This window comes from Triticum aestivum, chromosome 1A, assembly GCF_018294505.1.
Source record: "Triticum aestivum cultivar Chinese Spring chromosome 1A, IWGSC CS RefSeq v2.1, whole genome shotgun sequence".
Classification (NCBI taxonomy): domain Eukaryota; kingdom Viridiplantae; phylum Streptophyta; class Magnoliopsida; order Poales; family Poaceae; genus Triticum; species Triticum aestivum.
Window position 1 is genome coordinate 11,578,697 of NC_057794.1, and position 12,323 is coordinate 11,591,019.

General features: G+C 43.6%; 1 protein-coding gene across 1 annotated transcript; it reads right to left on the reverse strand.

Moving 5' to 3' along the window:
• Nucleotides 1-603: 603 nt before the first annotated feature.
• On the reverse strand, nucleotides 604-1,707 carry LOC123069579 (Bowman-Birk type trypsin inhibitor-like). The gene is made up of 2 exons (XM_044492500.1): nucleotides 1,333-1,707; nucleotides 604-1,022 (listed from the first exon to the last, which is right to left on the reverse strand). Exons 1-2 carry the CDS (start codon nucleotides 1,406-1,408, stop codon nucleotides 829-831), a joined length of 270 nt encoding a protein of 89 aa, XP_044348435.1. The 5' UTR covers nucleotides 1,409-1,707; the 3' UTR covers nucleotides 604-828.
• Nucleotides 1,708-12,323: the final 10,616 nt, after the last annotated feature.

Sequence of the window (12,323 nt, forward strand, 5' to 3'; positions counted from 1 at the left end):
CGCGAAGGGGCTGAACTCGTACATTCTGGTGTACTTACAACTTCTCCATAGCTGAGATCTAGCCTCTCCATACATACCCCCCCTACCTCACTGTCAGAGTTAGAACCACGACACGTACAGCGCAACGTCCCGGGTTCGATCTCTTCCAGTTCTCATATTTTTTCCCTCTTTCTTAATTTGACTCTTCCATACAATGACTTGTGGCATCCGAGCTTTGCTACATCAACGGACCTTCACGGGCTTATTACGGGGTAGATTTGAAGTGGCAAATCGTGATTGGATTAACGGCAAGGGTTCGCCTCACCTAGCTGAAAATGTGTGTGTTGGGGGGGGGGGGGGAGTTTAATTAGTTGGAAGAGTCCGTTGAATGCCCGTAGTAATCCCGTCTAGCATTTTTGGGTGACACCCGCACATGTGGGCTGCATTATCTGCCGCGTAATCAGTTTGACTAGTCAACACAAATAAAATACGGAGCTTTACAGTGAGTTGATGATCGTATAATCATCAAAAATCGTATTTGGTAACTGTATTCTTGAATAGAGTGATCAAAGTCAGTAGACGAGATAAGTACAGTGACCGTTGATGCATTTTACTCAAGAAAAAAATACTTAACCCCGAACATTCAATCAAGAAGAATATTGAGCATAGAATATGCTCTTTATTTATTTCAGACGTAGTAAAAAACGACAAGGAAGCATCAAACGCTAATTTCTTCTCTGCATCCATCTAGACCAAGATGCATGCAGAGGGAGCTCCGAACGAGGAGAGAAAAGTAAAGGCACAAGCATTATTCAGGCAAGCAACAACAGGACATGAGCCGCCGTGCAATCACGCCGCCGCTGTGCAGCGGCGCTCGCAGAAGTTGGTGATGCTATCTGCGCATTGGAAGCCAGCGGTGGACCTGACGCAGCTCTTGCAGGCCGTGTTGCACCCGGTCGGCGACACGTCCTGGCACCTGCACTGTGGCGGAATGGACTTGGTGCACACGCCGCACTTGTCGCAGCAAGGCCACGGGCTCGCCCCTGCAGATAAGTAGCAACCCAGTGTCAATAAACTGCTACCACCTTTGTTCCTAAATATAAGTCTTTTTTAGAGATTTCAATATAAACTACACAAAATGGCTGAATCTACATCCAAAATACGTCTGTATACATCTGTATGTAGTTCATATAGAAATCTATTAAAAGACTTATATTTAGGAACGGAAGTAGTATAACTGATGACTTACTCGGCAAGGAGGAAAACGGAAGCCATTTTGTCACAAGGAAATGGATGAAAAGAAGCCAATTTGTTAGGGTGAAATGGATGGAGAAAGAAAGAAGAGTCCCTTACCTTGGCCATGTGCGAGGGGCAGAGCTGCGAGGACGGCGAGGACGGCCAACGCGAGGAGCAGCACCTGAGGCCTCATGCTTGCAAGGATGGGACTGGTTTAATTTGGAGGGAGGGAGCTTGTGCTTTGGCTTGCTATCTCAGACTTAGCGCGTATGCGTGCGGCCAAAGCCTTGATGAGATGGATATGAGATGTATGCCTTGTTACTTATAGGAGCCCAGGCGATAGCAAAAGCTATAGTCATAGAGAAATGTCGTAGGAGAAGACTTATTGTTTGTCCTCCCATGTCATGTCGACGTCGGGACTTGCCAACGCTCAGCGTGGATCACCTCTATTGACAATATTATCACGTGTGGATGGATTGACTGTGAATTAGTGATAGATTGAACAAGTACTGTACAACCATTAGAAGAATAAGGAGTGCTCGGTCCTTGTTTGCTGCTGGGTATCTTCCGTTAGGTTACGCTCGATCAGAATATGTGAACGGATGGGAGCAACGGCAGGCACCCATCGCCCTCTCCTTCAGAGTATTCCAGTTTTCATTCAAAAAACGTGGAGATGGGTATGCAATCGGCGTGCGACATGGCATCCGAGAACGACGAGAGTGAGGAAGATATCACCAAGGTTCCCACACTACATGCGCTGGGAACGGACCCTACCGATTCAGCCGCCCTATTGCTGTGCGTGGAGATAGAGCATCTATAGTCCTGCTCCTCAGACGCCCCCATATGTCTCGGCGACTGGCCAGGTCAGAGACCAGTCACAAAACCATGCATAGAAAAAAGTACCGTAGTACATATATGATTTAGTGATTTTTTTGGATTTTCAAAAACATTTAATTAAAAAAATTGATTGTTCGTCAGCTGATGTGGCCCCTTTATTTGCCACATGTGCACGCAAAACCCACCCATCAGGAATCATGTCAATGGAGTTGAAATAATAGATTAGTGATAGCTACAACTAATTGCGTGAATAGATGTCGTTTTATGCAAAAAAAAACGATGATTAAGTGTTCTTTGCAAAATCCACATGAATACTTACTGGTTTGTGCAATCACCCCCCCCCCCCCCCCCCCCAAAAAAAAAATTAACACATGTTCAATCCTTTCCCGTGTTGTCATCATCCGCCAGCAGCTAAATTGATCAGAGCTGCAAGCAGTCCACATCTCCGGTTCCTGCCCAGCCTCGGGTCCCAGCCTAGGAGAGAAGGCTGCTGTGAGTGCTGGCTGGTTGATGCACTCATGGCTTTCCTTCCTCGCGACATGTTTTCGAGGCTCACTCCCGTCCGCGTCACACCACACCACGCACCTTCATTAACACCACGGCCCGCTCTCCGCAGAGGCCCACATGTCATCACCCACCCCCACCCCCGCCATCCACCTCCCCTCCTCATGTCGCGTTCCGAGGTGGAGGGTAGCAAGGTTGGGTAGGTTTCGTTGTGCACCACCTACTAGGCCCCGTCTCTTAATCGTAATCTTGATGTTTATTATTGGTCTATTCCAGATGATGTGCTTTGCCATGTTTGCTGGGCTTAAGCACGTTTGTTGATAATACTTAAAATAGGACAAACTTACATTTATATTTTCTATTATCGTGTGACATCTTTATAAGATGATATTGTGAAATATCACCATATGAAAATTCATAGGATTTGACAACTGACAAGCAAATCCATGTGCAGATCTCATGTAGACACTATTTGTTCTTTGCTGGAGTATGTTAATTTGCAAAATCAATTCTTTACGTAGGCCCCTTTTTGTTGTTGTTGGAACATATGATAAAAAAAACTATTGACCACCCTTGTGTTACAGCTGTATTGTTGAAGAATAATCGTAACATCTCCGGATGTTTATCCACACAGGACAGGGTGTTGTTTAATTTTCTGTTCTGACTAAAGCGTGCACCATTTGATTGTGTATGTAGACACTTGTCATCTGGAAAACAGTAACTCCTAAACCAGTTAAATCATCTCCAAAAATCCATAGTTCATTTCATGCAAGTTATCTTGTGCGTTTTTTTTTCAAAAAGGGGGGGCATCCCGGCCTCTGCATCAGAACGATGCATACGGCCATCTTATTATAAATAAAAGGTTGTAACAAGGTCTCAAAGTCTCCAAAGAAAACAAAAGCTCACTCAGAGCCAAATAGGCTAGAAAAACAAACTAGCCAAAACAGGGACGCCACAACCGGCCGGCTAAAGCAAGTTATCTTGTGCGTAAGTTCGGTCGGGCGGTTTGGGTCATAGTTCAAGTAGCTTCAAATTTACACCCACCACGTAGTGCTCGTAACATGTTCGACAACTGGTTGAGGGGTATTGATAAACAATTTTCTGCACATATTCTTGTGAGGGCGGCTGCCTTATGCTGGGCATTGTGGCTTACCAGGAATGATGTGGTTTTTAATCAAAAATGTGTTTCATCTCCTATGCAGGTTATTCATGTATGTACGCGATGGCTCCGTACTTGGTCTATCCTGCAGAGGCCGGAGGACATGGACCTTTTTATGATGGCGTCTATGCGGCTGGGGCATTTGGCCATGGAGGTTTTCTCCCCCTATGGATGGCCGTGTGATCTTTGGATAGGAGCTGCCACATCATAGGCTTGGACTAATTTATCTTTTTTAAGTTGTAAAACGATTTTATTTTTTGGATCGATTGGACTTTTTGGCTGTGTGCATCGAGTTATGTAGAGGCCAGGCATTCTTTAGATGTGATTGTATCACCTCGATATATCAATTTAATGAAATGTCCTTTATCGAAAAAATCTTGTGCGTGAACGCATTATTGAAACTTTTAACACCAAACACACATAGGGATTGAGTTTTTTTTTAACAAACTACGCAAAAGGTTCAACTGAGAAGATTTTGAGCATAGACTATGCTCTTGTGCGCTTATTGTAACGTTCATTTCTTCTCGGGATCAATCTAGATGCAAAGGGAGCTAAAGCTCTGAGCGGCCAGCGTGCAGCAGCTCTCGCAGAAGTTGTTGATGCGGTTCGTGCACTGGAAACTGTCGTGGCCCGATGGTGGACATGACACAGCTCTTGTACTGGGTCGACGATAAAAAACCCAGGAGCTTAAGTAATCCCAATGCGTGCACCCCGGTGGGTTGGACTTGGTGCACGAGTCGCAGTTGCCGCAGGACGGCCATGGGTTCGCCACTGCAGGCACCAAACAAGCGTCAGTAAGCTGCTATACTGACTTACTCGAGGAGGAGCAAAACAAAAGCGATTTTGATATAGTGAAATGGATGAACAAAGAAAGAAGAATCCCGGCCTCACCTTGGCTGTGGGCGAGGGGAAGCGCTGCAAGGACGGCGAACGCGACGAGCAGCACATGAGGACTAATGCTTTGCAAGGATGGGCCTGGTTTGGACTTTGCAGGGATGGACCTCGTGCTTTGGCTTGGCTATATTCCGGGACTTGTCAATGCGAGTTATTTATCCAAAACCATCACACTTGGGGCTAGGGTAACAACTTGGTACTAGATTTAAGCCAGGGCACAGAAAACCACCGAAATTGTGCCTAATGTGTAACGCGGGGCACTGATAGTCTAATAACATCGCGAAAACAGTGAAACTGACAAGTTGGGCCCACCTGTCAGCCTGACGTGGCATGCTTAGGTGGACAATATGCTGAGCTGGACAAGGGTCCCACCTGTCAATGACTCTGTGTGTTTATTTTTTTACCTTTTCTTTTTATTTCTTCCCTCTTTTTCTCCATGGGCATTTCAACAAACATGTTGTGAGCGTCCATTGCTTCTTCCCTGTCTCCGGCCGAGCTCCGTCGTGACTGATTCTTCTCCGTCGCCGAGTTGTGTGCGCCGCCGGGCGACACGTACACGCGATGGAGACCAGGTCGCGTTCCCGAGCCGTGTGGTGGAACTGGCCGCCTCCCTCGACGCCGTGCAGGACGTGCCCGAGAAGCCCCTGAAGCACGGGTCGCGCAAAAGCTCGGGCGGCACCCATGGTGTTCTTATGCAGTTGGGGATGCGACGGTGGTCTCGGGCCGCCCTTGTCGAGCATCGCCGACGCTAGCGCACCCGCCGCCAACGGCCGGAGGCAGGAGAAGACGGTGGGCGCACATGGCAGACCCGTGGGCGGCGCACGGCCGGCGCAACAGCGAGCTGAGGTGCGGCTCGTGCGGCGGCTGGCAGAGCAGCTCGGCACGACGGCGCCGCCATCCGTCGTGCGCAGCAGCACACCAGCTCCAGCACTCGGCCACTGCGGCGCTCCCGTCGGGGTCGTGGACACACTCGGCCACTGCGGGGCTCCCGTCGAGGCCGTGGACACACTCGGCTCAGGTGGACACGACTTCCTGCGCCGCACCTCGTCGCAGGGGCGCCGGAGCCAAGGAAGAACGGCGTGGTGGCCGGACGCTCGGGAATGGGTCCGACGAAGGGAGGCGGGGATCTGGATCTTGAGGCAGAGGGGAAGAAGGTGGATGACGGAATCCAGCGGCCGGAGGCAGCCGTAGGGACACGCTGGGACGGTTCCCTCGCTGGATCGGGCAGCGTCGAGCCGTCGTGGTCGTCTTCTTCCACCGGGAGTTTGACATGCTCGTCGTTGACCCTCCAGTTCGTACATAAAGAGGGGAAGAGACGGGAGGAGGAAGAAGTAGGTGGGGGCTGCCAGTGAGACCCGTGTCCACCTAAGCAATTTGTACAAGTAGACATGCCACATCGGACAGACAAGTGGGTCCAACCGGTCAGTTTTGCTGTTTTCGCGAGATTATCACAGCATTAGTGCTCCGGGTTATGCATTAGGCACAATTTCGGTGGTTTTCTGTGCCCTGGCTTAAATCTGGTACCAAATTGTTATCCTAGTCCTAAATATGGTGGTTTTGGGTAAATAACCCTGTCAATGCTGATCAGCATGGTCGCCTCCATTGTCAGTCTTTTTGGTTAGTTTGTGTGGATGTCGAGAGAACAATTATTATGAAGAAGAAAGCCAGGACGACTATACTAGAGGCTGTACGAGCTGGGTCCTTGATTGCTACCTGCTGGGAATCTTCCAGAAGGATACGCTCTGAAACGTATGGACGAGATGGACGGAATGCGATTGTTTTCCTTCAATGAATCCGACTATTCCTGTAGTTTAGATGGGCACGGCATCATAGAAACGATGAGAGGGAGGAAGATATCACAAAGGTGCGCTGTGAACGGAGCGAGGAGGTGGCCAGCCGGCCGGAGCTGAGAAAGAAGCAATTAGGAGAGGAAAAATATCCGAAGACCTTTTTATCTCAGGTATTTGGTATTTCCACATCGATCTCTGCAGAAGATATATCCGAGCTTTCTAGGATAATTGGATACCGGTTTTTTCTCGATACAGGTTTGTTTTTGGTCGTGCCTGGAAGAACCGGTTTCGAAGTATCTGATAAAATTCGTTTTTTCACCCAAAAATTCCAATCGAATTTTGAATTGAAAATGTTTTAGCATTAACATATACTAATGCATTTAACCTATTTCGATCGCAGATTGCTCCTAATTTCAGTGGTCAGGAACGCTTCCATTATTGGCGACGGCGACATCATGACACAGGTCTTTCCACTAGGCTGAGGCGACGGCGACATCATGACACCTTTAGCTTACCAAACCACTAATCAACTCTTGAAGCAAGAACTGAATAGAAATCCTTAATCATACCTGATAGATTCAGAAAGCCAAATTATGTGTCTGAAGGGAAAAAAATCATTAATCAAGTCTGGCTGGTAATGTTTTACACCAAAAGTAAATGAATAAATAAATTGGTTGTGACTGAAAGCTCAAGCACGAGCAGCAATGTTGTCCTCTCCTCATCGAAATGGTAAATACATTCAAAACTTGTCATTTACAGCAGAAGAAGAATAAACCATAAGGAGTACTACAAGCATGGATTCAATCAGTACAACTAACTGAAAAATGAAGCAAAATGAAGAACCTTCAGTATCAAATATTCCTTTTTTTTCAGTTGAAAAATAACCCAATGGTGCCAACATGAAAGTCTCCTATCCGAGCTGGCTTTAAGATGTAAGATGGAGACATGGAGATTTGCAAGAGCTTGGGAACACTAACAAATCTAAGTTAGCTGAGCTGAGCATCCGTTGGGACACAAGTAAACCTGGCGAAGCAAGTTGCGAGTGTAAAGGAACTATAGTAGTGCCTTCTCTCTGTAAATTGGACACTTGCAACTTCGCAGCCTCTGTATTGAAACTTATTTGGGTGAAGACTATGCTATGCAATCCTCATCAGACATCCCTCCTTCCCTTCTCTTGGATCATAGAGAGATTACTCTCCACCAAGGGCGACTCCATTGGATTGCCAAACGTCTCGTTTCACTTGTCATCCTAGAAATATTATTAACTATCCATGGCAGAGAGATGCAGCAACGAGATGTTGACATGGTTGGAAGGCACACTTTGGACTATTCCTTCGCATTTCATATTTATTTTCATTTGTGTCGGTGGACTGATTTTAGTAGATTTTCACACGACAGTTTTCTATTCTAGATAAGCATAAACATAATAGATTAATTTCATGTTTGATAGATAACCGTGCAAAGTACAACACGACTTCCTTTTAGTTCAGTAAATACTTCCAACCCTGAAAGCACATGTTGGTTTACCCAGCAAGAGAAAAAAAAAACACATGCTACTTTGGGGTTGTGCGATATGTACAATTCAGTGTTATGTGTTTAAGGTTTTTTTTGGCGGAACTATGTGTTGAAGTTTTCAACCTTGAAAGCACATGTTCATTTCAGAATGTGCTTACATATATCATTAGAAGTAATCCATATATTTCTGCCATTTCTCATGGTTGTGAAATTCCAAAAAAATAAAATCAGATCCGTGTGGATTTGATGATTTACATGGTTGATTCATCAAATTAATGTTTGTCTCATTATTAGCTCCGGGTTATCAGTGAGCGAACGAACTTGAAATGGCCACATTAAGGATTAAAAAAACGCAGGCAGGAGCGCTAATGGTCACTAGTCGCCAACCAGTGCGAATGCATGGGCTAGTTATTCACAGTTATGGCACTATACGTAATCTAACATTAATTAAATGAGTTGCTTGTATTTTCCATTCCACCAGGCCGGTTAGGAATTAAAAAAATAATTATTCTAGTATTAATCAAGAAGAAGGCCTTATAATATTGGTAACATGTATAGCGAGGTACTTTTATTTGAGAATGTATCATAATGACTGCTCTCGGTCAACTGTTTCAGTAACTCATTTTTTTACTATGACAATATATCTTGAATCAATGGAAGCTTTCCACTTGCATCAAATCAATGAAAGCTACATCCGTATGCATTTGAAACAAAACTGAAGATTTAAGATAGGAACAGTAAGTTAAAAAATATAAGTAAGGATAAAATTGAACCACTCATTGGTCCATAATAAGACTATTAAAAAATATTGACTTTATTATGTAACGACAATGCACCGCAAGTCTTTTTTCTGTATCTGTTGCCTCGCTCTATCAATATTAACACTTCATCGAGAGCTGTTACACAATTAATAATCATCCCATCCATGTAGAGGAAGATATTGGTTGTTGAATTTTAAGTCATGATTAATTAGAGAATACCCTCCCTTCTGTATCTCAGTGGTATTAGAAAACAAAATATGATTATTTACTCTGATATGAGAATGCAAATACATAGATGAAAGTCTCTATTTTCTCCTTCAATAAAGATAAATAGAGACTGGCCTTCATCTACTCATGATGGTGTCTAGTAAAGCCGGTGGGATCATGATATATAAGGAACATCTCTAACCATTTATGTTCATACTATACACAAAATGAAAGAGCTATAATCCAATTTTATTAGAGACTCCAATTTCTAAACTTCATTAAATGGAAGGGAGATTTTACATAATATGCAGGCTGGATTCCTGATATTGATGTTTTATATTTAAAAATATCTATTCTTAAAAGGGGAAATCTAAGATTTCTATGAGACCTATAAATTTTTCAAGATTATAGTTTTAGATCATGCAATAGAACCAAAAGTAAAGGTTCTTAACACTATTTGTATATTGCATAAAACAACATGGTCTTGCTCCTGAACGTAGGTAAGACTAATCAGTTTCTCAACCATTGATATAATGGATTCTATCTGATGAAAAATAAATTAGTGATACAATTTTAGTCACTAATGTGTGTGCACAAATGGCATGACTGTGTGAATGGATCAAAATCACAGAAGAGTATCAATAATACTAATTATGGTAATTCGACACAAACCTGAATATCAATATCAGAAAGAAAAAGACAAATTAAATAACAGTCGGAATAGGCTAAGAAAATGCAAAGAATAGAAGTCATCATAAGCATTATATGAAGAAAGACAATTGGGGGGAGTTGATTGTTGAAGCAAGTGGGAAGTTCATCAATTGCAACTGAATTAAATAACTGCAAGGAAATAATTAGAAGTTCTTTAAAAGATTTATGTTTTACCCGCTATAGTTAGAAAATGGGTCGTTATTGTAATAAGAGAAAAAGAATAATGAGCTCCTACCCCATTAAGCATGGCTTAAGACCAACACCTCAATCCCCCCATCCACACACACATTACCACATTCTCTATTTCAGCACGACAACCCATTAGTTTCACCGCTTATCCTCATTTCCCGTCCCCATTAACGATGATGTGGTGTTCATCCGATCACAATATGCGTAAACTCATTGATCCCAAGAGGATGAGCTTGGCATGAGGGGGCCTACGACCATCAAATCCCTCCAAGCTGTGGCTAGCGGAACGGACACCTAACACACATCCACGTCAATGCCCTCCCGTGCACCTGTACGTGAACATCATAGTTGCCTTCTGAACTTATGGACCATTTTTTCTCCCATGTATTTAAGCACGTTGGGTCTAAACATACATACGCCAAAACTGAGATATTTCTATGAAAGCATGAATAGAAATTCATGTCATGGCCCGATGAAGGAGAAATAATTTGCATATCGCAGAAATTGTCACGATGTCTGTAAGGAAGAGCATTAGCATTTATACTGCGATAAATTATGAAAACATACTGAATTATTTATGAAACTGAATATCCTATAGATATATGCACCGCCTAATTTTTACTACAACAAGCTCCATTAAATATGTTGTTATTTGAGCAAATTTGTCCGGACTTGCCTCTGTGAGAAATATAGGAAAATAATCCCTTGTTCTCATTTTATAATCTGCTATAAGCATAGTTATATACAACGTGTTTTGGCTAAAAACAATAAAAAGGAAAAGGTTTGTTTCTTAAGTTCAGTATCATCCACCATAATGCCAAACACATTCTTAGTCTCAGTAGCAAAACAAATGAGTAGTGCTATTCTTGTGTCGAGATCATTCTTCAGTGTTATTATTCGTGGACTGCATAAGCTTTGTATAGGACCCTTTTAAACAATTACAGAAATAAATGTTGCTTTTGTGTTACTGCATGCATACTGTTGTTCTCTAATGATAGACCAATAAATCCTGGAAGGAGCTTAGCAATCAAACTTTGAAAACCGCTCATTCTACTGGAAAAAGTGATTAAAAATACACGTGCTGTTGAGTTTCTTGTACTTTAGAGAGAAAATTGTTTGAGCAACGTTAACTTGGAGTTGTATTCAATCCTTTGGCCTGCACTTGAGCAACGTTTCAAAGCCTATTTGCACATGTTATTGGTGAACAACCAATTAAGATAAATGTGTTATGCTATATAAAAGTAAGATAATTTGCTAGTCTGGTTAAATCATAATTAGATTATTCAACTCATCCTAAATCGACAAATTAATTGTAACATAGGATCATACTGAATCTAGATTCACGAACTTTTGTAAAAGGAAAAACTTAACTCTTAAAGAAGAGTAAAACTGGATGCAGATTATAAAGACCAACCTATAGTTCCTCATGCTTGTCTTCTCCCTCATCCAAGAAAATCGCGTGCTTTTTAGAAGTAGATAGGTGTTGCATGTGCTGGTTCTTTGTCTTAGGGCCGCATTAAGGACAATGTTTTAAATAGCGGGCTATGGAAAATAGCGGCGCGCCTCCAAATGAGCTATAGCGGGCTATTTGTGAAGGCAACTATTTTTCAAACCGCGCTTTTCCCCTTTCCATTACTTTCATAACGGAAATACATTGTCTCAGGAACTGAAACTATCAAGGCTAGGGAAAGAAGAAAAGCGAGTTCGGAGCAGTACCAGGAAACCCACCATCTGCGCCTGTCATCAGGAACGACAGATCATGGGGCGAAAACCTGATATCACCCAAAGCCGCCCTACAGGAAACTAAAAGAGTACCGCACATATTACAGATGCTATCACCAGGCCCAGGCCAAAGTATCAACAATTGTCAAAAGAAACTAACACCCCCAACACAACCCCAGCAGCACATTCCGGCAGACGAAGACGAGCACAAACTTCTGTCGACATCCAGCTTTTAGCTTCCATCGCGCCCGTCCATGTTTAGAGCCGGAGGGCCACACAGCAGCATCAGTTGCGTAGTGTTCTCCTTCAGCATCTCCGCGCCCCTCTTCACCATCTCTTCCATCTCAGGCTTCTGGAGGCCTGCCCAGTATATCAGAAAAAGCACAAGCTGTGAGCACAATCTCAAACGGAGAATTAATCCATTTGAGTTCAAAAGTGGCCCAGTTTCGAGCTAGCCATATAGCCCAGCATATAGCAGCCAAGCCAACCGTGTAAATTTGCTCGCAGCCAAGTAAGAAGCTGTAAACCCACACATAGTACTGCCAGACAGAATTAGGACAACAATCAGTCCCAAGGAGAGCTCCAACAGTTCTCCGCACCACTCTAGACACATGGCATAAAAAAAGCAGGTGTTGTGTTGTTTCCAATTGATCACAAAAGGAACAACAAGGGTTTCTGGGCCAGAGACTTTTCTTCATGTTTTCCCTAGTCAGGATGTCATTTTGCCCCACCCGCCACAAGAAGATCTGAATTGTAAGAGGCAACTAAGCATCCCAAACCCACTTGAAACTGGACCCAGCGATGTCTTTTTCCAACCAT